General features: G+C 40.8%; 1 protein-coding gene across 5 annotated transcripts in view; it reads left to right on the top strand.

Moving 5' to 3' along the window:
• The window catches only part of PDE7B (phosphodiesterase 7B), a 368,574-nt gene that overhangs the window by 170,640 nt on the left and 173,548 nt on the right, over window positions 1-24,386 (top strand). Inside the window, exon 1 of one of the 5 annotated variants that reach the window (XM_047770127.1) lies at window positions 17,595-18,788. The exons of 2 other annotated variants lie outside the window; for them this stretch is intronic. In XM_047770127.1, coding sequence (XP_047626083.1) covers window positions 18,551-18,788 — 238 coding nt within the window. In that variant the 5' untranslated portion in view covers window positions 17,595-18,550. Of the gene's footprint in view, window positions 1-17,594; window positions 18,789-24,386 lie in introns of those variants that run through there. 2 more of the 5 variants (XM_047770128.1, XM_047770126.1) reach the window with 2 other exon arrangements.

Here is a 24,386-nt window from a genome sequence, read left to right as displayed (position 1 = left end):
AAGACCTACCTCCATAATATGTCTAAAACCGTTTTTATGTTTTCCTTCGGTCTCTCCCTAGCCAAGCCGTTGTCTTTTCTTCTTGTATTTTATTAGCCTACCAGCTAAATTCTGCTTCTGTCCTTGTTCCTTTAAAAATCCCTTCCCAGAAGAGCTACCAGCATGATCTTATGAAAACTACATTAGATCACGCCCCCTTTCTCCTGAAAACCTTCTAATGGTTTGTCATCACACTTGGAATGACACCCAAGATCATCTCTAGTGCACATAGCCCAATATTGTCTGTTAAGAATCTCATCTCACACTACCCTGTCACCCTCACATACTGAATCCCTGTCACCCATCTCCGTTTGCTTAGACATAGCAGGCTTGTTCTTGCTCTAGGGTCTTCCCCTCAGTTGTTGATTCTGTCTAAAATCTTCCCCAGATCTCGACCTGGCTGGCTCCTCCTTGTCATTAATTTTCAGTCTAAACATCACTTCATTCAAGAGGCCTTTCCTGACCATACAATGAAAATACCTCCTTAGCCACTATTTCATTAACTAATTAATTATTTTAGCCTAGAATGGCAGTTATAACTGAGTACTTCCTTGTTAATGTATTTGTGTGTGCTTATGTGTTTACTTTCTGGCTCTCCTCGTTGGAATGTAAAGTCTGACTTGTTCAAAGCCTTGCTTCCCGCTCAGACTAGTAAAAGACTGGCTCATAAAAGGTGCTTCATAAATGTTTGTAGCTCAATGCTATTCAATCATCTTCCTGCCTTGGCTGTTGACAAGTGCAAAGAGAGTGAAGTCCTGGGCTTTGGAGTCTACCTGAAAAAGATTTGTCATCAAGGGTCAGGAGACCTCATCTCTTCACCATTCTCTAGCATCTACTCATTTGTTTCTCTGAAGGGTGATTGGTAATGTATAGTAACCATTTGTCTCCAGTAGTTCCATCCTTTGGGCTCTGATGCTGGTTTTCCTCCTCATGGCACCTGAAGAGCCAGAGCGAGTAGATCCCTGTGACTTTTACATGTTCATGAGGCCACTTGAAGTGCATGGTCATTCACTCATCCATGGCACCTTTTGTCCCATTGCCCTGACATGTGCAGTGATACCCACTGTGCAGCAGATGGAAGGAATCAGAGGAGGTAACCTCCATGTCCGGCTCCAGCAGTATGGAGGGGGTATGTGCTGCACACACAAGTCGTGACCCTTCCCCAGAGTTGGCCTAAGGCCTTGGTGGGTAGTGACTGAGCCTCTTCTGGGATCAGATTTACTCGTCCCACTCAGGAGCACTGGTAGGAGGGTAGGAGGAACTACAAAACACTATTTCTGTTAAGTCTCGGAGATTATAGATGAAAATCAGAAAGAGGAAGAAAGGGAGAAAGAGAAACAAGATGGTTTCAGAAAAAAAATCAGCTCACTCACCCTTTTTACTTTGCTGCCAGGGGACGCTGAAATCTTTCTTTCAAACTCTTTGCTAATACATCCCTGTGCTGGCTGAGTTTCCTATCAGGTCACTGTGAGACCTCTGTTTTGTTTTGTTTTGTTTTTTCCCAAATTATGAAGGTGCCTTTGGATGTTCATGAGTCTACTTGAAGTGCATGGCCATTCACTCATTCAGCAGGGATCTACTCCACCTGTTATACCTGATAAAGAGCTGGCTCTGATCAAAGGTACCATAGTCAGGTCCCTCTTGGTGCAGACTCATCTCTCAGAACAGCAGATCCCAGGATGAGCAGGATATCACCAAGTCTGATGAGCTCAGGGACATCCTACCATCCCCCAAAGTGCAATCTTGCATGTATGGACTGAGCAGAATCCTATAGAAAAGGCAATGCTTAGAACTATTCTGTCTAAATGTTTGATGTAGAACTGAGGCTTCTAAATCTCCTGACTTGTCCCCCAGTCCCACACTGTACTAACCTTACCAGCATCCCCTCTCCAGTCTTTAAGGAAGGGGCTGAGGAATGGGCAGTTCAAAGTGGCTCCATAACAATAGCTCCCACAAGCTCCTTGAACAGAGCAGCTTCCTTTCTCCCTGAAGCTGGAGAAGAAAGCCATTCTCTTACTTTCTTTTAAAACACTCAGTTTCCACAGTCTCTGCCTATGCAAAAAAATCAGCTCATATTCTCATAAGAAACCTCTGAGTTCTCTTGTTATAGGAGCCATCCTACAGGGGGAATAAAAAAATGGAAGACTTTTTCAAGTTTGGCCTTTTTCAGACCACAGGGATATTGTTTAGAAAATTAGTACTTTGTGGAGATCCTGCCGTGGCTCAGCAGAAATGAACCTGACTAGAATCCATGGGGACACAGGTTCGATCCTTGGCCTCGTTCAGTGGGTTAAGGATATGGCGTTGCCATGAGCTGTGGATCGAAGACATGGCTTGGATCCCGCATTGCTGTGGCTGTGGCATAGGCCAGCAGCTGCAGCTCCAATTGGACCTTTGGCCTGGGAACTTCCATATGCCACAGATTTGGCCCTAAAAAAGGAAAAAAAGAAGAAGAAGAAGAAGAAAATTAGTGCTTTATTACCCTGAATGATGTTCTTAAGGCCTGAAGAGGTAAAGGAATTTCCCAGAACGCTTTAATTACCAGCCAGGAGCAGGCTTTTTGCAGTCTCCCGAGGGACTGATTTATAGATAACATTGCCTTCCCAAGAAAGCTTTTTTTTTTTTTTTTTTCTGTCTTTTTAGGGCTGCACCCGTGGCATATGGAGGTTTCCAGGCCAGGGTTTGAATCGGAGCTCTAGACACTGGCCTACACCACAGCCACAGCAATGTCAGATCTGAGTCATGTCTGCGACCTACACCACAGCTCACAGCAACATCGGATCCTTAACCCACTGAGCGAGGCCTGGGATTGAACCTGCGTCCTCATGGATACTAGTCAGATTCATTTCCACTGAGCCGTGATGGGAACTCCCAAGAAAGCTTTCAATACTTCAGTAACTATATCCTTTGAAGGAAAGTGAGGAAATAATTACATTTTTTAAAATTCTCCTCTAGGAATATTATGTTGTAATAGCTTTCTAGAGAGTTAAATAGAAACTAATTCAATACTCCATGTCTATGACTGTCTATTTAGACCACACTAGAAAAAAAAATTTAACCCATGTTTTATAAAACTATATCTGGAGAAGCTTCCAGATAATCTGAAATTCATGTCAGAAGTTAGAACACGAGGAAGAGAGTTGGGAACAGACCAGTATTGAGAGGAAGGGCCCAGCAGCCAAAGTTCTGCAGCATCTTAGAGTAGCCTTTATGATCCTTGCAAGTGAGTAGTTGTACTTTTCTTTTCTCTTGGGTCCCTTTTTTAGCTTTGTCTTCTTTTCCCCCTGTTTCCTTGACCACTCCACACCAAACACATACCCTTTGTTTTTCCTTATTTTTACCTTTCTTTAAAAAAAAAATTATTGAAATATAGTTGATGTACAGTGCTGAGTTAGTTTCAGGCATACAGCAAAGTGATTCACTTATACACACACACACACACACACACACACACACACGAATACATGTATTTTTCAGGTTCTTTCCCATTATAGGTTATTACAAGATACTTAATATCATTCCCTCTGCTATACAGGTGGTCCTTGTTTATATGTAGTAATGTGTGTATGTTAATCCCAAAATCCTAATTTTTCCTTCCACTCACTTTACCTCTTCTATCTTTTACCCTCCATATATCACTTTCTGGTTCTACCGATGGCACCCAGGGCTACAGGAGTCATTAGTGTCAGCTCCATGCAGAAGAGAGCAGGGAATTAGGAGGAGGTGACCAATAGCTGGCTTTTATTGAATGCTTACTTTGTGCCTGGACTTGTTCTACATTTCATGAATGCTCTCATGTAATCTTCTCAATTGTCCCAAAAGCTCAGTCTAATTTTTCCAACACCCTGGTCCTGTTAGAGGATAAAGGTTATTTTGGAGTTTTGTTTTGTTTATGAAAACTCTATTTCTGAAGGCTCTAAAGGACAAGCTCCCAAGACATGCTAACTTGAAGAAAAATAGATGTAAGAGGCACATTTGACCAATAGCTTAGAGATAAGAAATAACTATGTCGGTCCTATAGGAAACCTCAGGATTTCTATAACCAACTTTTTATTTGCACGTTTGTGCTCTTAGGGGAAAACGTGACTTTACCAACCATGTTAGCTAGGAAAAGTTCTAACCCTTCAATAATTTCAAGAAAACCAGTATATGGTTTAGGTCGAAAACAGTCCTTGATTTTGCAACACCAAATATCCTTTCTGAGGTTTCCCAAAAATGCTGTGGCTGTCCACCACAGAATTTTCTCCTTATTTTTACCACAGAAACAATAGTGCTATTTCAGCATTCATTGTGATCTTGACCACTTTATAGGTACTCTAAGGAGGCTGTCAAAGAAACAAATACCTGTACGTGTAATGTAACATCACAAGAGTGAAATACAAAATTTACATGCAAGTGGACATAGAGACGAATGTTCATAGTAAACATGGTGTGTTTACTGTGTGTAGAGGGACAAAGGTAATACTTAGACTTCATTTGATGTAGTCAGGCAACAGTTAAAGTATTTACTGGTCTTTTTTTTTCAAATAAGTGAATTAATTTATTAACAAATTATTACCGGGGGTGGGAAACTACCCAAAAAAGTTGAGCATTCTGAACGTCAGAATGATTTGCCCTGGCATCTGAACTTTCCTCTCCTTAGGGACATTTCTGAAGCTCCTAGCCCTTCTGTCACTTTGCAACACCTTATGAAGCAGGTGCTGTATAAAGGTGTTATGAAATTTATGGGTTTACATTCCCCTAGTAGAAGGACCATGACTATAAATGAGTAGGTAACCAAACTTACCATATGGAAGTAAAGCCAAGAAGGGAGGTGAGGCAGAAAACAGAAGACGCCTGGCCCATTGGAAACATGACCCTCCTCAACTTCACCTCCAGTCTGAGGACCAGATTTGGATTTCCCACATGTATTGTATATACAAAAAGTGGCCCGAGTCATTTCCTTGACACTCGGAAACACTTAAGGCTCTTTCCCCCCACCCCCCCACCCCCATTTCTAGCCAAGCTCTTCAGAAAGCACACATGCAGCTGGCACTGTGATACTGTAAGTATATTGTGAGCAAACTGGCTGTGTGGTTCCAAAAGGAAAATATTCATCCCATGTCTTGGGTAAATCTAGTTGTCTCCGTTTACCAATTCCACATCATTGTTCTCTGATTCTTCAGATCTAAGATTTAAGTTAGAGACAGCAGAGTTGATACTCTAATTATGTTTAAATCACATAGAAGCTACTGCGATAATCTTCCATAACTACTTCAGAGAGTTCCAGGGCATGGTAGTGGCAATCGCAAGTGATGGCATGGGTAAAGCAAGTCACTTTTCATAAGGAATAAAGTTATTTTAGGAGCATCGAGTCTGATTAGAAGAAATCATCCTATTACTGAAGGGAGAACAGATGTTCATCTATTTTTTTAAAATGTGGAGTTCCCATCATGGCTCAGCAGAAAAGAATCTGACTAGTATCTGTGAGGATGCAGATTCAATCCCTGGCCTCGCTCAGTGGGTTAAGGATCCAGCATTGACATGAGCTGTGGTGTAGTTTGCAGACGTGGCTCAGATCTGGCATTGCTATGGCTGTGGTGTAGGTCAGCAGCTGTAGCTCTGATTCAGCTTCTAACCTGTGAACCTCCATGTGCCTCAGGTGCAGCCCCCAAAAGACAAAAAAAAATTTTAAATAAAATAAAAAATGGGAGTTCCCGTCGTGGCGCAGTGGTTAACGAATCCAACTAGGAACCATGAGGTTGCGGGTTCGGTCCCTGCCCTTGCTCAGTGGGTTAACGATCCGGCGTTGCCGTGAGCTGTGGTGTAGGTTGCAGATGCGGCTCGGATCTTGCGTTGCTGTGGCTCTGGCATAGGCTGGAAGCTACAGCTCCTATTAGACCCCTAGCCTGGGAACCTCCATATGCCGCGGGAGCGGCCCAAGAAATGGCAAAAAGATAAAAAAAAAAATTAAAAAAATAAAAATAAAAAAAAATAAAAAATAAAAAATGCCCAAGTGCTCTGTGTTCTTTCTCTCCGGTCACACTGAGAGAAGAAGACCTTCTTTATTTTTTTTTTTTAATTACTCAATGAACTTTATTACATCTATACCTTTTTTTTGCCTTTTTAAAAAATTTTATTGAAGCACAGCTAATTTACAATGTTAGATTAGTTTCAGGTATACTGCAAAGTGAATAAGGTATACATATGTCCATTTTTTTCCCACATGGGATTTTACGGACTATGGAATAGGCCTCCTTTTGCTCTACAGGAGGTCCCTGTTAATTTTCTATTTTATATATAGTAGCGTGTATGTCATAATTCCATCTTCCCAATTCAGCCCTCCCCTCCACGGTTTCCCCTTTGGCAACCAAACATTTGATTTCAAAATCTGAGTTTGTGTCTGTGCTTTTTTGTAAATAAGTTTTTTTGTATTTTTTATTAGATTCCGCATATAAGTGATCTCATGTCATGTTTTTCTTTCTCTGTCTGACTTACTTCACTCAGTATGATAGTCTCTAGTTGCATCTGTGTTGCTGCAAGTGGCATTATTTTGTTCTTTTTAATGGCTGGGTAGTATTCCATTGTGTGTACATACCACATCTTCTTAATCCATTCATCTGTCAATGGACATTTAGGTTGTTTCGTGTCTTGGCTATTGTGAATAGTGCTGCAATGAACATGTGGGTGCATCTGTCTTTTTCAAGGGAAGTTTTGTCCAGATATATGCCCAAGCATGGGGTTGCTGGGTCAGTGATCATCACAATCCAATTTAGACCTTCTTTAGCATTTCCTGGATGAAGGTGGTGGCACAAATCTAAGTTCCAACCTGGTGGCTACAGTCATGACCACAGTGGGAGTGAATACAACTTGAGGAACCTAAAATATAATCCTGCCATGAAGGACATGTATAGAAATAGGTGTTGCGGTATCATTATTATTCTTTCTTTCCTTCTAACTTACCTCATGTAAGTGTTTATGATATAACCAGATGTGGTTGCAATCTGTGAATCAGGCAGAGTTCCTACTGCTTTATGCAACACCTTACCCACACTGGTAAGATAGCATAGTATCGCTAGGAGTTCCCCAGTAGCTCAGTAGGTTAAGGATCTGGCATCGTCACCCAAGAACTTCTGAATATGCTCAAAAGAGAGAAAGAGAGCATACTCTGGTGTCAGCCTGCCCTGGCTCAGGTCACTCTTCTAAAGTTGGATGGAATCTGAATCTTGAGCAGATTACTTTCATAGGGGATTACAATTATGCCTACTTCATCTGGATTCTTGTAAGGATAAAATAAAAGGCACTTCATATAAAATGCTTAGTACCATATTGGATACATAAGCAATCAAAGGAAATCCTGAAGCTCAGGTCTGTGAGAATCCAGGCACTTCCTCTGAACCTGATCTGCTGACACGCTGATTTCAGACTTCTAGCCTCCAGAACTGTGAGAAATAAATTTCCGTTGCTTAAGCCACCCAGTCTGTCATCAGCCTGAGCTAAGACATGATCTAATTGAAATGGTTAATTTATCTCTAAAGTCCCTTATGACTCTAGCATTGCATGATTTGTCTTTCTTGGCTATCTAGGAATAAAAGCTTTTTCTAAGCTGTGAATTTACTAGGAACATGGTATTAACTCACCTGAGAAAAGTGGTGAGAATAATCTTGAAGTTTTAAAATCATCACAGCTAAGGAGTTCCTTGGTGGCCTAGTGGGTTAAGGATCTGGTGTTGTCACTGCTGTGGCCCTGGTTGCTGCTATGGCACAGGTTTGATCCCTGGAACTTCCTCATGCCATGGGTGTGGCCAAGAAAGAAAGAAAGGGAAAAAAAAGTCAGTACAGCGAAACTTAAAAACTCCTGTCAGCAAATAAAAAATAACGAACAAAAATATAATTACCACCCATGTCATCCCAGAGACATACACACTCTGTGTAAAGTAGTTCCTGATCTTTTGCTTCTTTTAAATAGATTTCTAGACATTGCCTTAATTCTCCAGATATAAGAAAAAAATGAACGAAAAAAGTTGGTTTTCATCATTATTAACAAACACCAATTGAGACCTGTTCTGTTCACAATTGTGTGTGTGTATACACACCTTTTTTTTGGTCTTTTTAGAGCCACCCATGGCATATGGAAGTTCCCAGGCCAGGGGTCAAATCAGAGCTGCAACTGCCAGCCTCCACCACAGCCACAGCCACACCAGAGCTGAACCACATCTACGACTTACACCACAGCTCTCAGCAACACCAGATACCTGACCCACTGAGTGAAGCCATGGATCGAACCCACGTCCTCATGGATACTAGTCAGGTTCTTAACCCACTGAGCCCCAGTGGGAACTCCATGTTCACAATTATATTGTAACACTACAATTCATTGTGTTTTATGGTTAGTTATATACATGTTCAAGTCTCTACTAAATTAGTAAATAATTTTAAGGACAGGACTATGGATTTGGATATCAAGCACTTGGTATGGGACACTCAATAAGTTATCAACCACTCAGTAAATTCAGATTGAATGAGTGAATGAATGAATGAATATATCACCAGGATTTTATGTTATGAAGATGAAACAATGGTCCACCTGGAAGACAAGCCAGAGCACCAAAGGCAAATAGTGATACAAGTAAAATCACCTTACTGATAAATAAAATGGGAAAGTGCTGCTTTAATTAGAAGAGGCAATTTGAAGTGGAGCACAAAGACTTCTTGAAGAAAACAGAACTTTTTATGAATTGGATGAATGGAGAAACCTTTCCCAACAAAGGGAAGAACAGTGTGAGCAATAACATATTAGTTTTCTGTTGTGCTGTAATAGATCACCACAAACTTAATGGCTTAAAACAAACATAAGTGTTTTATTTTAGCGTTTTGGAGATGAGAAGTCTGGAATGGATTCCACTAGGCCAATATCAAAGTGTCTGCAGGTCTGCGATTCTTTCTGGTGGCCCTGAAGAGAATCCAGTTTTTGCCTTTTCTTTCTTTCAAAGGCCACCCTCATTCCTAGGCTTAAGGGCACCTCTCTGTCGTCAAAGAGCCAGCATTGGCCAACTGAGTCTTTCTCACATCCCATCTCTCTGACACTGGCTCTCCAGATTTCCTTGTCCACCTTTAAGAACCCTTGTGACCACACTGGGCCCATGCAGAGAATCCAGAAGAGCCTTCCTGGTTTAACATGATTAGCAACCTTAATTTCGTCTGTTACCGTAATTCTTCTTTGCCATGTAAACTAGCATAGTCACAAGTTCTAGGGCTTAGGATATAGACACCTTTGAGGGGCCATTATTCTGCCTACCATACAAAGTATCACAGTTCATCTGGTATGTACAGGCAACAATATGATTTCCATAGAAATTTTGAATGTTAAATGTAAGTTTGAGTTTATAGGACTAGGTCAGGGGAGCCTCTTTTTGGAAAACATTGCATGCCCAACAAAAGGATTTGGACTATTTCTTTATGTAAAATTCTCTTTGTGTCAAATTTATATTAATATCTGCCATCACCTTTTATTTGTTATACCTTTGAAAATGACATGATTATAAGGTATATCTAATTTATAATACCACAACTTTTAAAGATAAAGAAGGCTTCACTGAACTTTTTTTTAATAGTTAATGAGAGACTTTAGAAAACACTTTTTAGGGGTAACTCAATCAATTTACCCCTCCAACTTTGAAAGCAAAGAAGTAATAACAGAATTTACGAAAGTATTGTTAAAAATCTGGTTATAAGTGGTTCTGTAGTTGACTCCTTATACTCTAATTGAGACACAGATGTCAGAGCAGAAAGGTATGTGAAAACATGCAAGTCAAAGGCAGGTCTTTTTACCCCACACTTAAATAGGCAACAGCACATGAATGTCAAAAGTAAAAATGCATAAGAGGACAAAGAATGCAGGAAGTATCATGATCAGACTGCAGAATGGTTTCAGGAAGAAGGTTCTGTTCTTGGAGAACAGAGAGTGGGAGAGACTAGAGGTCCTGATAAGAAAATAAAGAGGGACCCTTGGTAACCATATCCTAGAGACAGAAAGATATGCAGTCGTTTTAGATAATTCATAGAATAGAAGAAGCAAATTGTAGTTAGAATTTGAATGTGGGATGGAAAAGGAAGTTTCCATAAAGGAAACAGACAGTCTTTAGATAATAAAAATCTCATATGTGCATCAATGTCAATTATTTTAGTGTGCTAGGCTTTCTTTCCTTGACAATTGCGCTGTTGTTGTTCTAGCAATGCTACATATCAAGGGGGAGGGGTTCAGCTGGACTCCTTGTTCCGTACTATATAGAAAGTGCATTGTATATTGTCCAATACTATATATTAAATAGCCTAACCTTTACTTTTCACCCTTGATTCCCCTGCCATCACAGAGGAAAACCGTTTCCAAAATTACCTAAAAAATAATCATGATATATAATTTTTAATCCAATATCTTCCAGTTTTCCCTTTCTTGTGTTTTAGTTACTCCTGTAGATGACCAAAAAAAGGTGGTCATCACTGTAGCCAAGCACTTAGCCTTCAAGAGAACAAGGAAAGACAATGGGGAAAAAAATACAGCAAACTGTGCTTCCAATTACCGGCAGATGCTTACATTTATTCTAAGCGTTCTTATTTGGTTAACTGTACAAATTTTTAATCATATAAATGTGGTAGTGTTCTAGCCTCATGCTCTTGATTACCCTGGGCTTCCAGTTGATTTCACATGCCTCTGGCTTCTGGCATCACTTTCCCACAAAGAGTGTGTCTGAAGCTGCGTGAATTCCAGGTGATACCTGACAAAGAGTACAGCGTGTTCCAGAGTTTTATCTTTTGTGTTTGGCCTTGTGTTTTGCTGAGATTGTGACACTGTATTACATTTCTCTGAGTCAGTAGCACCGTGGGCCACTCACTTGTTACAGCGCCATGAATGTCTACTTTCTTTTTTTCCATCTTTGCTTTGTGGAATCATCTGGTGACCATCCATTCATGCCTGAAATATTACAGTGGGAAAGATTACTAGGCTTCAGCCAAAGACCACTTTACAGACTTTTAGTAAATCAAATGAAGGAGTGGGTCTTGGTGAGAGGATCCATGATGATGGGAGATCAAAGACTCAGAGGCTTGCTTGTATTCCAGTCATTCTGAAAATAGCAATAATAGCACAACAAAGTGCTAGAAAGGAGGGATGGCAAAGTTGGCCTAAGTAAATTTTGTTGGACATTTGGTGAGAAAAAACTCAAAAACAGCTGCTTGGTTTTGAAGTTGACTCCATTGTATATCTATTCTTCATCACAGTGTCCTATACTGGAAAGTCAACCTTATCTTTAAAGTTAATGCATAAGGGCAAAGAAATAAATGAAATAAAATTTAAAAGCCAAGCCATGGTTCAGCATCATGAATGTCCCTGGACGTAGCTCTTGCTCTTGGATTGCAATTTTGGTTCCTTATTTTCAGTTGATAGTACTTAACCTGAGTCACTATTGATTGTTTTCAAGAGTCTCAATATGTGTTCCCATAAAGATTGGGACTTTGGCTGCAAAGTCTTTCTTAAATAGTTAACATGGAAGAGGCAGAAAATATCTGTCACTTGGTAGTCCTCTAGCCTTCTCCCCAGACTGTGGTCCCAGAGAACTTCATAGAAATGCAGGGTGTCCAATCAAAATCTGCATTTTTATAGGTTTTCTGGGTGAGTTGCTTACACACTAAGATCTGAGAACCTTTGCTCTAGAATAGCATCTGAGAGATACATTGTAGCATAGGTATTGTATGTAATTTGCCATCACCAGGAGGTAATAAGTGAAAGAAAGGGGGGAAAATAAGGAATAATTTGAAGAGGCAGTAGAATTACACTTTATACTCATATAGTTGGAACTTCCTTCTTCCAAATTGACTTTGAACCCTGTAAACCTAAACATAAAGGAGCGCCAAGCAGGGGAAGGTAGGTGCTGTTAGAAGGTTTTATTCCTTTCCATTTTCTCACTTTTCTTTTATGTTGTTGACACTAATAATATTTCTATATCTGATTAGTGATCTAGTTTATTTTGATTATATTAAGAGGGGGAAGAAAACCTCACTCAGGCATTTCCCAGCAGGTCTTTGAGGATGTCTGGACAATCTCGCTTCCAGCCTCCTTGAAGTCTTCTCAGCCTGGCCTAGTTCTTGAGAGCTCCCAGAATCCATGGATCTTACTTGTAAAACAAACAAACAAACAAACAAACGTGGAAGTGTATTTCTGACTTTGCTTAAGCCTCTTTTGGAACGTTGTATTTAGTTTTACATACTACCCTTCTTTTAAAAACACTACCAATTAAATGGAGGTGAGCTAAAAGCTGTCAAAATTAGAAAAATGTTTGAGGAATACAGACCCCAAACAAACAAAAAAAGAAAAATGGGAGGCCCACATGGTTTGACTACGGAAATGAGGCCGGGGGAGGCCAGGGGACACATGTTCACTACCACAGCACACGACACAAAGCTGCACAGCTCATAAACATCAAACACACCCATTAGTCATTGTGACCAATGAAATTCCCAATCGGGGAACCGATGCAGTGTTAACCAGAACACTAAATAACCCATGGTAAAGATCATGCAAGCTTACACCCTAGACATGATTCACAGACTGTTATCACATCTCCAGAATGCAGTTACAAGGCATATTTATCCTGCTGAGCCCCTTCTTTTCAACACATTCTTTGTCCTTTATCTACCTACTCTCATTCACATGTCAGTCCCTTTGACCACCTTTCCCCACCTTTGTATCATTAAATCCCTCACTGTCTCTCCCCTTGGACCACTCTCCAGTACTCTCTCAAATACCTTTGCCTCTGATTTCTTCTATGCCTGCTTCCTCATGGGAACACGGATTTCCAAAGTGGGACCTACTTCAAGGATAGGGGTTAAATGTTCATCTTTCTTACAGATCCCAGGAAAGTGTCATCAAAATTTGAGTTTAGGAGAACTGTCAGTTATTCTTAGTTTAAAAATAATTATTTTAGGAGTTCCCATTGTGGCTCAGTGGAAACGAATCTGACTAGTATCCATGAGGACACAGGTTCGATCCCTGGCCTCACTCAGTGGGTTAAGGATCCCTCATTGCCATGAGCTATGGTGTAGGTTGCAGACAGATCTGGCACTGCTGTGGCTGTAGTGTAGGCAAGCAGCTACAGCTCTGATTTGACCTCTAGCCTGGGAACTTCCATATGCCATGGGTGCAGCCCTAAAAACAAATAATAACACCAACAATAATAATAATTATTGTTATTATTATTTTTTAAATTTACAGTACATTTCTGCTAACAAATACCTTATATTTTAATCTTATTTTATTCTTACAAGATTCCCCATGTGATGGATAAGGTGGTTATTGCTGTCATACCCATTTTACAGATAAGTCTCTTAAGTTTGAGGCAAAGCTCAGGGATGAGTTGAGATTGAAATACAGTTTTTATAACCCTAAGGTAAGCAGTTTTGAAGGCCTTCTTGGAGATTTCATCATTGTGACACACTGTGAAAATGAAATTATGAAAGTGTACTCTACCACCACTTACAGTCTTTGATAATCAGAAATATGTTCTGAAATCCTAGAAAGCTTTCAGCTAGAGGATGCCATCATCACACAGCAAAGCATCAGTGTTTAGTAATGGAGAGAACAGCAGGGAGGAGGAGCCAGGTGGAAATGGAGAAAAATCAAGTCTTCCTGTCACTTTGTTCTCCACCCCTGTGTTATTGGACTCATTTGTTGTGGGTTAACTCTAAGAGACAGTAAACTTGGCATTATTAGATATCTGAGAGCCAGGCTAGAGGTCTGATGCCAGCTAAAACCCCGGTTTCTCTCTTTAAATGTCCCAAAGAAAAGTAATAGAAGACATAACTCACAGTGAAAACCAGAGTCAAGGTAGGGAGGGCCAGGCAGGTCCCACTGCCTGATAAAGGACCCAGGAAGTGATACAAGAGGTTCTCTGTTGCTCTAGCTGTTAACGCATATTTACAGAGTGAATAAGGGAGTGATTGTTTGTAGTTTTCAAACCTGTTGTGAAATCAAACTACGAGTCTGTCAGCTTAGCCCCCTGTCTCTTCCCCCAACCTTTCATTTCCTCATCTTGCCCCACCACTCTCCTCCCTGCCCACATGACAGTTGAAATATGTGCTGCCTTCTATGGTAGGTCTGTAGACCAAGTCCTTTCCCCTAACGTGCTGGCATTATTCCTTGAGATTAGTTAAGGCCAAAGTTATTACATTTCTATTTCTCCTGAAGGATACTGTAAATTGTTTGAGCTTCTTCTACTTAGACTACATTAAACAAAGTTGAAAGACCTGTTTTTCCTCCCTTGCTCATTTTGAATTTGCATTTGAATTGCATTTGTGAAACCATTTGTGTGTGTGTGTTTGTGTGTGTGCATGTGTGTGTTTACACATTCATAATTGAACTGAGGAGAGAAAAGCCCAGGAAAAAAAATGAACAAACTCCCTCGATAGTCTGAAATTTTTCTTTAAATATACAAGTACAGTAGGGGTTAATATGTGTTTTAAAAGTACTTCTATGAGAAGACTTTCATTAAGTAGAATGAAGTTTTGTGAGACTTTTGATAGGCTCGAAATAATCTAGAATGGAAATGAATACATGTTTCTTTTTCCATTTTTTTAAAAAAATATACATTCTCTAGATTATTAGAACTATTTAATACTTTTAATATTTTCTTTTTTAAATCGTATGTAGTAAGGGCTTATCTCCCTAGAGACTAGAGCAGCAGTTAAGTCTACAAGATTTTTACATAGCCCCCAGAAAACTAGAAATGCTTCAAAACAATACAGGTTCTAAATCATCATGTCACTGAATCTTTTTTCTTAGCCATATACTTTAACATTGTGGGTTATCCGTTCTTTCCTTTACAGCTGCAAACACACACCAACGTATTTTTGACAGAATTAGGCATCCACTGGAACAAGCTGTTTCGACTTTCTTAGTTCACATTACATTTCTATCACACAAGAAGAAAACTACTCTGTTTTCCTCTTATTGGAAACTTAGGTTGACTCACAACGCCTGAAAAAACACTCAGATTATTTTGAAAGTCTCTCAAGTTTTCTGTTGGTGGCACATTGATTATAGACATTAAGATTTAGAAGAGGAGGAGTTCCCGTCATGGCGCAGTGGTTAACGAATCCGACTAGGAACCATGAGGTTGTGGGTTCGGTCCCTGCCCTTGCTCAGTGGGTTAACGATCCGGCGTTGCCGTGAGCTGTGGTGTAGGTTGCAGACGCGGCTCGGATCCCGCGTTGCTGTGGCTCTGGCGTAGGCCGGTGGCTGCAGCTCCGATTAGACCCCTAGCCTGGGAACCTCCATATGCCGCGGGAGCGGCCCAAGAAATAGCAACAAAAAAAAAAAAAAAAAAGACTTAGAAGAGTCCTGACAAATCACATGGATGACCCATTTGCTCCATGAATCCTTTGGGCACAGAACCTCCCCATCACCCCCTTTCTCCCCCATGCCTAGTGTAATACCATCTCAGGGTGAATGGTTTTCACTGAGTAAAACAAAATCATAGGTTTACAGGCATGCTCTTCCATAGAAACTATCTGAAAGACAAGAGAGGTGCTAGCCTACAAAAAGGAACAAAGCCACCTTTTAGAGAATTTGGAGGTTGAGTCATTGTGGTCCAACAAGTACTAGCATCTCATCAGTTTGTCTCAATCTCTTGAAGCTGCAGTTGAGCCAAAAATCTCCTGAGCCAAGCTTTCTCGCAAGATTTCCTGTACTTCCTGTTTCTATGTGAGCCAGAAATACCATGAGAACGACCTTCCTTGTGGTATTTCTGCACTTTTACCCTGGGATGAAGATAATCCCATATTGGGGAGAATTTTTGTTTTTAATTATGCAACATTTTTAATTTTCAGATATTCAAATGAAGGCAGTTCCTCCTTGAGAGGGAAAATTTGAGATGGTGTTTGCTTGGCCCTAATTAATTTCCACTAGGAAGTATTCATGTTCAATTATTCGAAATTTTGTAACTTGGCTAAGAGATCGTCACAAGGAAATATGGAAAACAATATAGAGAATACAGTAGAAACGTACATCCTTGGATATTTTTTAAAAATCATTCTTGAAATGCTCAGTGAAGAGTTGTATTCTTAATACATTAGTGTATGTGACATATTATATCATATATTTGTTTTCTTTGTTCTTAACCCCTTTGTTCCAAGGGTCAGGATATCCTGATGCTAAGTACTATTGCAAAATAACTGAACAAAAATAAAAATAGTAAAACACTTAGGGAACCCTTTGGTTGTTATGTCAAGGAAGTTTGAGACTGAGGAGTGAGTTTAAGACATTATTCAGGAAATATGCTAATAGAGTACAACAGCCTACATGTGCTTATTAAATAAAATTGTCTCAATGCTAGAGAGCCTGAATGTCCCCAGTTTGATGGGAGGGTAAGATAAGAACTGGGAGGGCTGTCAAAGGGGTGGAACTGTGAGACTGGTGCTTCTGTTCTTTCTTAACAAAGAGGGAAGTTTAAAAAAAGGCACGTCTTTCTCGTAAGTAGATCATTGACTGTTCCCTAATTGGTCTCTATGAATATCTGGTTGTTATAGTAAGAGCTGTTTGATCAATATTTTAATAAGGAAACTCACAAGCAGCAGTATCTTAAGTGTCTTTTATTGTTGCATTTTACCCTTGGAGAATGTTGACCCTTCTTGGCCTATTAGGAAAGACAGTAGGTTTGCCAGTGTACTTTTCCATCCAGAGGGAAGAAAAGCCACTTAATTCAGTGTGGAAAACTAAACTTCTTAACCATGGGTTTAGAGGAATAATAATAATAGCAATGACAAAATTACAGTAGCCTCTGCTAGGCTCAACATTTAAAACATGAGGTGAGAGTGATGAAAAATAATACACACCCTACAATGGATGGTCTTTCTCTTTTCCCCCAAGTCTCCTCTTCTCTCCCCTAAAGAAACATCAAATGATTGTGTGATAAAACAGCCCTGAAAGGAATGTAGAGCAGGAGCAACGGATTGTACATCAGCAAAATAAAATGCCAAGCAAAATAAAGCACTTTGTAATGCAGAGATGTGAAAGGGAGAGAAAGATGGGCTTGTTACAATGGTCTCCCCAAGAAAATAGGAGCCATCCACGTGAGTGTTCAGTTCAAATTGTTCCTACAAACCCAATTTGCTGGCAGAAGGGCCAAATACAATACCACCCCACTTTCATTTATGAGCAGGCCTTTTCACATTAGCTCCAAGGGGCCTCCCCTTCTGTTGTATGGGTTCTGACTTCTGGGGTGAGAGCCTCCATCTCTGAGCCTCAGGATCCAGGACACATGGGCCCTGATTGTCCTCCACTGAACCACTGTCAGGTGAAGGAGCAGTTAGTGGCCCAACTGCTATGTCCACAGTGCTCCATCTCTGGAAAGTGAGCCTTCAACACTTGCTTTCCTCTCTTTTCACTGTTGGTTATACCCTCAACGATTGGAGGAAATTGTTATTCCCTTGAAATGAGATTTCAACCACTTCAAGCTCTGTGTCAGACTTTGCAACCCCCCTGCACGTTTGCATGAGCATCTTGATGCTTGCCTAACTCACTTCTTGCAGAGATAGCTTTGGAATGCGATTCAATGTTATTTCCCTTCCAGCTGAAGGGCAGCTAAGGTTACAAAGGGATTTGACTAATAGGCCAAAACCCAGTGAAGTTTGCTGAGAACCAAGTGACAGCAGCAGTGGAGGCAGCGTGTGGAGAGGGGGTGGGTGTGAACTGCGGCCAAGGATCACTCCAAGAGCCTTCTGGATAACCCTAGCCCGGTGTAGACTGTGCTGGACCGGCCAGGTGGCCCCCGGTCAGATCTTCCAGAAAGAAGCAGCTGCAAATTGGTTCTGCCGCGTGCACAGCTTCCCGTTTCCCTCCTTGATGCTTGCAGGGCTGGAGCCTCGGAAGCTTCTAGGTTTCCTGCACCAGAGTAGTGCCTCCTTACCTGACACCTTCAGAGACCTGGCCTCTTGAGGACTCCTCTGAGAGGCTGGCAATGGGGAGCCCCCCCTTCTTTGCCTGAAGTCCCTAAGGGCTAAACAAGCCACTTGACAAACTTTGACAAGCTCCAAAAGAGAACCGAGAAGAAATACATCAGAAGAAGAGAAAAAGCAAAGGTTAAAACCTCGATGGCTTTCCTCCCCCCACCCCCCACCCCTCCGCTGTCGTTCCAGCTGTAGCCTGGGATTAATTAAGTGCTGCAAAGTCAGTGCCTGGGAGAGAAGGGGAAAAAATGCTTGCTCTCTCTAAGGAAGGAGGACAGAGAGCGTCCTCACCAGTGAGAAAGCTTGGGAAGTGAGTCTCGTCGTCAGTGTTTGCGGAGGGACTGGAGGGACAGGGAGGCTGTGCCAGGCTGGAGGAGGCTTGCCTTTCCGAAGCGGGAGAGGATTTGCCGGGGATTCGCCTTCCCCTGCCTGGGAAGAATTTCCCTGCTGGTAGCAGCCGCCGAGGCGGCAGCAGCAGCAGCAGCAGCAGCAGCAGCCGCCGCCTCCCGACCTCCTCTTCTGGGGACCAGGGCAGAATGCCTGTGCTCGAGCGTTATTTCCACTCGGCAGAGCTGGGCAGAAGGTGGACGGCCCCAGAAGGTGCGCTGCCCTCCTCCCTGGGCAGCCGGCCGGGGTGCCAGCAGGGGCCGCTGCCCTGGGACTTGCCAGAGATGATCAGGATGGTCAAGCTGGTTTGGAAATCCAAAAGTGAGCTGCAGGCGACCAAACAGAGAGGCTTTCTAGAGAATGAAGATGCGCTCCACAGCTTTCCAGGTAAATGGACTGGGAGGTGAGAAAGATACCGGGGCCAAGTCTGATGACTTTTCAGTCCCTTCCTTGGAGAGCCCAAGACAGAAAAAAAAGGGAAAAGGAAGGAAAACACACTGTGCAGCATAGGGCCTGAGGGCTGTGATTAATGCATGTTTGCTCTGTTATAGAAATGCATCTGAAAATTAAGAGTGATGGGGAAGGAGGAGCATGAATAGCCTGAAAATCCAGAAACCTGCGATCTGGGCTTAGCTGGTTGTTTGCTTGCCCTGTGGCTTAAACAAGTCAAATCTCCTAAGCTTCAGGCCCCCAAAGGAGGGGATGGAGTTGTTTAGTATCTGTGCTGTCTCTGCAAGTTCTTGTTGACAAGTCAGTTCTGAGAGAATACTCTTCCTGGGTTGCTCTTTGGTAATGCTCTATACAAAGTAAAACATATCTTCTTATAATTAACCATGGAACTACAGCATGCAGAAATGTCCCCTGGACTGAGGTTAGCCTAGAAGCTTTTAATGAGATGAGAAAGTTGGTAAACTTCCTTGCCTCAGTTTCCCCTTTTGACAAAAGACAGCAATACACATTTCACCATTGATACCAGGAAAAATCAACTCCCAGGTGTGGAAGTGATGAATCATAAGGGCTTCGTCGTGTTATAAGAAGGTGCTATCTTTGGGACAGTTGAGGAGGACTGCTATATTTTGAACAGTCGGTACCATACCACACATATACCTAGGATCCCTGCGAACGGTCAGGAACTGATAATACCGTAAACTATGAATGCAGGGTGTGCTCTTTCTTAGAGGAATATGTTAGTAGATATTTGGAAAGTGGTGAACAGAAGAATGAATATGAGCATGTGTTTATGCATTTGAAGTCTTGGCTAGCCCTGTGTAGTGGAATCCTGACATGCCATTGGTGGTGAGAGAGGGGGGACGAGATGGAAAAGCTGTATACTGAAAATGACCTCTCTTTCTCTCGTGGAAAGAGACTAGGAAATCAAAATTTGACTGGTTTTGTTTTTAGTCATTTATCCAGAAACCTTTTTTTTTTTTTTGAAGTTGCCTGATACTCTAAAAAGAATATTATTAAAAAATAACGCTCTGAGGAAAAATAAAAGATTTGAAAGGAATTAAAAAACAACAGTGTTGGCCTCTAGTAAACGATGAATATTTAGGAAAGAGAAGGAAACCAATGAGTCTGAGGTTTATGTGGCAATTTGGAGATGGATGCCCAGGGAAATGGGTCTTGGTCAGAAAAAATGAGGTAATGCTTAAGCCATCCCATATTTCATGTGAGTACAAGAAAAATGGAAAAACCCACCTGGGCAGAAAACTTAACTCTGACACTTCAACTTTTACCACCCTTGGTTTGTTTCAGTATATTTAATGATTAAAAGGCATAGTTCAAATTACACCTTTGATAAAACTACCTAATTCAAAAGATGTTCACATGTCTGTAGAGATACACATATATTATTATTTATATTATATGCCAGTGGGTATGTGATTCCTGAAAAAGCAATACTACAGAGGAAACAGAACTCCTGTAACTTTTTATCAATTAAAAGATATGCTTTTCTGGATGTTGTAAAGTTGAGCCCTATGTTGCCCCTGGACCACCCTCAGTGGACTATATCTCAGCAGCCATGCTGGTTCCCAGGGAGGCTGAACCCTGGTCTGTTGTCCCCTTCGTCTACCTGCAAAGAAGCAAGCTCTAATTCAACACCTCTCCAAAGGCTGTCCATTTGCCTCCCCTTCTTCTTTCACCACCTTCCCATTCTTAAGGACATGAGGGGCTCACATTTTCTAGCATGGGTGTAAAGCCACTATCATCCATAGATGCACCAGTGGGGCCATGCAAGGAAGCCCCCTGGACAAGTTCCTTCAGTTTCCAAATGCTCTTATGACAACGAGGACCTCAGGAACTCTAGTAGAACATTTCCCAAAGTCTGACATTTTTCCATTTTTTGGGAAGAGATGGTTTTAGCTGTCTTCAGTTTGTGTACAGAGGTTTAGGTAGAAAGCTCCTCAAAAAACACTAAGATAGGTGGTTCTCTCTCTCTCTCTGTCAGTCTCTTAATCTCTCTCCAATCTGATCCTTGCCTCTGAACTTTGACAAGACAACATAGTTTACTGTTCCTCAGAATGCATCAAGGGATGCCCTCCCTCTGAGACTTGCTTATGCTTGGAATGTCTTTTTTTTTTTTTTTTTGACTTAGTTGACGAAGAATTTGTTTGCAAACCACAAAGTCCAACTCAGGCATCCCTTTTTTAATAATGGCTTTCCTGATCTCCATCCCTACTCCCAAATCTCCCCCCGCAATCATTTAATCCCCCTCCTCTCTATCTGCAGGAACTTAACACATTGCATTTATAGCACACAGTTTTGACACGCTAGTCACTAAAAACAGGAAAATTAAATACTGTCACATTCAATGTGTATTTCAACTGCTCGTGATAACAGATAAATAGGCTTATGTTTCTAAAAACCATGAAATTGCAAAAAAAAAAAATCTGAAGAGAACCAACATTCTAGAGAACTTTAGAGATGGGGTATCATTGTTTCTTCATAAATTGAGTTTAATTTTAAAAGTTCCAGCTTTTCTTTTCCTTAGTGAAAGGCATCATTATTTTTACTCAGATTTCTTGGTCAAGACTGGTACTTTGTTTCTCATAAGTGAAATAGAAAAGTGTTCTGAGATTTGGCTTAGGTAATAAAGGGAGAGAGCAAAAGGATTTGTGGGAAAATAAATACATAAATATGTATTCGCGAGAGATTTTTAAGATGAAATACATTGAATGATGAAGACAGAGGGAAAGAGCATACGCTGAAGAGAGCGAGGAAGTGCCAGGGAGCAGGAGGTTGTACGTGTGAACATCCTGGCTGGAGACTAATGATGACTTTTAAAACAGTAGGTTGGCGGAGGGAAAGGGAAGTGACAGAAGGAAGAGGGGCTCTCTAACTTCACAGGGTCTGGGTGCATGCATCTGAGCCTGCACCCCAGAGCTGGGCATTGGCGGTGGCACTCTTTGCCCTGGAGAGGGACTCTGAAACTTACCGGCATACCCAAAGCTGGTCCATCAACTCAGTACATTGACTCACACCCAAGTATTTAATTTGTTAATACTCACATCATTTTCCCTTTATGAAGCAAACGAAGGATGGTCTAATTGTCTAGTGTACACAAACGAGATGAACAGTAGACTAGAGAGTCACACCTGATGGTGTATCAGAACCAGACCATCTCAGTTTGGGGTTAACATATACACACTATACAAAACAGATAATCAGCAAGGACCTACTGTATAACACAGGGAACTCTACACAATATTCTATAATAACCTATATGGGAAAAGAATCTGGAAAAGAATAGATATATGTATAACTGATTGAAGTTTGCTGTACATCTGAAACTAACAAAGCATTATAAATCAACTATGCTCCAATCTAACAAATTAAATTGAAAGAAAGAAAAAAAAAGTGAAAGAAAAGATCACCTCAATCATCCAAATCTAGTCCCCAAAACAGACAGGATTGGGGCACAAGCTGGGTAATTTAAATTTAAAGCAAGACATTGCTTTATTGATTATAGGTAGGTGGACAAACATGGGGATTCATGGTGCAATATAAACCTTAGTCAAGCCAGAAAAATAATATTACCCTGCAAAATAAGTCAGAGGATTGTGCCTCCTTTACATTTTTTAATTCATTTTGTGGACTTTGGTTTTAGGTCTAAGCTTCCAGTGCTGGGGAGATTCCCAGGGGGAGATTCCCCATCTATTATCAATAGAAAATAAGCATTAAAGCATGGCGGTGAGAGCATGCCCAGAAGTGGGGAGTGAGAAGAGGGAAGAAGGATGGGGAATAAATAAACGGTTTTGTAAATTATGTGAGTGCAAATATTATTCTAATTGTAATTCTAGTCAGCAACCTGTTTAAAGCTAGACATCCCCTAGCAGGACTTGGTTTTAGTTGAATAAATAATTTGATTTCAGAATTCAACCAAATAACTGCAAACTCTGCAGCTGTAGAAATTACCTTTCATTTTGGTATCTCTGGTCTAAATTTTATATTATGTTTTACTTATTTATTAGGCTTGTTTCCATTTCAATAGCCTTTAGTTACAGAAATATGTAAAACACACAACTCCCTCAAAAGAAAAAAAATTCATTTTCCCCATAGCCATTGTAACTTGTCCTGCCTTCAAGGAAAGTAAAAATATCAGAAATTTGCTTTATACTGAGCCCTGAAAATTGAACTTTAGGAGAGAAAATCTCTAAAACAATTCACTGATTCCAGAACTGTACAATTCAAATTGACAAAGGGGCTATTTTTAAATATCACATGTATCAAATATGATATAAAGCAAATATGTTGAACACTTATTATAAATCTAGGAGCATTTATTGGATGCCTGGTGTATACCAGGGACTGTGGTAGGCACCAGAGACTCAGCAAGGGGTCAAACACTTACTGAGACAAAAACAGTTATGAATTTATGTATCAGAATTCTATCTATCGCTTCTCGATCTTTCAGCTAAGATCAAGTGCAGAATTCTCTCCAGAACTTCAGTGTGAAAACAAGCATTTGTTAGCTTAAATTTCTATGTCAGTGCAAAGTATTAGCTATAAAAACTGGCCAGTAAAATTCAAAAACATTTGTAAAAAATTCAAGCACTTTCATCTACTCCTCAATATTAATGATTTCATTCAAAGCAGGACAAATTGCTTTGATCAAAGAATCAATTAGTTTTAACAGTAGATAACTTGACATTAATTCATAACATATTTCTGAAACTACTTTTAGTAGACATTAGCCTGAACTCAATGTGTAACTATGCTGGATAATAATCATTGGCATCCAGTCCATTATTTAAATGCGAATGAAAAATTGAGTGAAAACTACAACACATCATCTCACCTTGAATTAAACCTGTCCTTCACCTGACTTCCTAGTTTTCACAAACAGCATCACTCCTGCAGAAACCCAGGTTCAGACTGCTTCCTCCAGCTCTCCATTTCCAACTGGTTCCATGTCCATAGTATAGGGTAAGAGTGCCTGAGTGTCAATGCAGGGTTGAGGTTTTTAAAAATTTTAAATCCTGCCTCTCTATTATGGAACTGTGCAAACTGTGCCAATTACTTCACTTCTCTGTGCCTCAGTTTCCTCTTATTTAAAAAGGGAATAACAGAAGCACCTTTGCAAAAGGTGAGGATTAAGTGAGATAATACAAAAAAAGTGCCAGGAGTCTGCATCCTACCACGGTCTTAGTAGATGTTAGCTATCATCATTCTTTATCGCTACTTCCTCAACAGCATATCTCACATTCATTGCTTTCTTTCTATTCAGTTACACGGCCCTTTGCCAAACCCCAAGTTGTTTGGTCTATTATCTTCTAATAGGCTCCAACTCCAGGACTCTCTCAACCCCTCTTCTTTCTACTCTGTGATTGAGATCAATAACATCAAAAGAGAAATCAGAATATATCTCCCACGCTCTTCAGAATCCCTCTCCCATTCTCCATTGTCTGCAGAGAAGATCCAGGTTCTATTATCCTGCATTCAAAGCTCTCTACATTCTGAAATGAGCTCACTTTTCCCTTCTTA

The sequence above is a fragment of the Phacochoerus africanus genome, chromosome 2, assembly GCF_016906955.1.
Source record: "Phacochoerus africanus isolate WHEZ1 chromosome 2, ROS_Pafr_v1, whole genome shotgun sequence".
Lineage (NCBI taxonomy): Eukaryota > Metazoa > Chordata > Mammalia > Artiodactyla > Suidae > Phacochoerus > Phacochoerus africanus.
This window is presented reverse-complemented; position numbering and strand designations above follow the sequence as displayed.